The sequence below is a fragment of the Otolemur garnettii genome, unplaced genomic scaffold, assembly GCF_000181295.1.
Source record: "Otolemur garnettii isolate 467f Iridium unplaced genomic scaffold, OtoGar3 scaffold00037, whole genome shotgun sequence".
NCBI lineage: Eukaryota > Metazoa > Chordata > Mammalia > Primates > Galagidae > Otolemur > Otolemur garnettii.
In genome coordinates this window covers 4134501-4135615 of record NW_003852432.1, presented here as the reverse complement: position 1 = coordinate 4135615, position 1115 = coordinate 4134501, and the positions used below count along the sequence as shown (strand labels likewise).

General features: G+C 34.3%; 1 protein-coding gene across 3 annotated transcripts in view; it reads right to left on the bottom strand.

Moving 5' to 3' along the window:
* The window catches only part of POT1 (protection of telomeres 1), a 68207-nt gene that overhangs the window by 10792 nt on the left and 56300 nt on the right, over positions 1 to 1115 (bottom strand). For all 3 annotated transcript variants that reach the window (XM_023513228.1, XM_003789772.3, XM_023513229.1), the window contains one exon: positions 30 to 165. In XM_023513228.1, the coding sequence (XP_023368996.1) occupies positions 30 to 165 (136 nt within the window). The remainder of the gene's footprint in view (positions 1 to 29; positions 166 to 1115) is intronic.

Here is a 1115-nt window from a genome sequence, read left to right as displayed (position 1 = left end):
TACCAAAAATCCCCGAGTTGAAAACATACCCATAGTGATATACTTTTCCTTGTATAAGAAATGGTGCTGAAATGTCCAGGAGTTCCAGGTCTTCATGGCCAGATCTCACAGGAATTACACTATGAAACTTGTTTGAGAGTTTGCAGATTTCACTGAGTGTACCTCCTGTTAAGAAAGAATTAAAAAGTAGTAGAAATATGATGTAGGCAAAATGGAATACCTGTTAAGTACATGTAAGTTACAGTAAAAGACTATAGTGATTGAGAGATAAAGACAATGCAAGCCATAAATTTAAAGATTCAGTATGTTTATTGTGAAAAATATTAATCTGTAAACTTAAGAATCCTAGATACTGACTAAAGAAATCAGTGTATAAAAATGCCAAGATTTGAGTAAAATATAAAGCCTGTGGAATTTAAACCATCTTCTTACTTCTTTTTTTTTGTAGTTTTGGTCAGGGCTGGGTCTGAACCCACCACCTCCAGTATATGGGGTTGGCGCCCCACTCCTTTGAGCCACAGGTGCCACCCCTAAACCATCTTCTTAAAATCAAACAAATTATACTTTATCTAGAAACACTGTTCAAATAACCAAGAGAATGTAAGTTGAAAGCCAAGGCCTTCTCACTATAACTTTGCTATATACTATTAATGTCTAGGCAAATTTAGTTTTCAGTTTGAAATAAATCTTTTAAACTTTTAGATCAACATTAAATTTAAATATAGACACAAAAAGTAGTTCATGTAATACGCACACATAGTGTTTGTTCCTGGGGAGTAGTGTTTTTTCCTAGACAAATCATCACACTTCCCCTAATTCTAGAATTCAGGATAAGCACTCAGACCTTCAGGTTGGCTGAGAAGTACTGCTCAATGGTGTACCATTATCATCTTTGAAACTCAAACTGACACCTCTTCCAATGCATTTTTCACTTAAACTAAAAATGTTTCCTCTCTCCAGGGAAAGAGCACATGATTAAAAAAAAAAAAAAATCCTCTGTGATTTACTAAAATTGAGGCAGAATTTGTAATGTTAACATTTACTTGTGAGGGATAAACAGTTTTGGCATAGTAAGGACCTCTAAAAATATGCTTTTCCATAAAAGCAGTAGGATC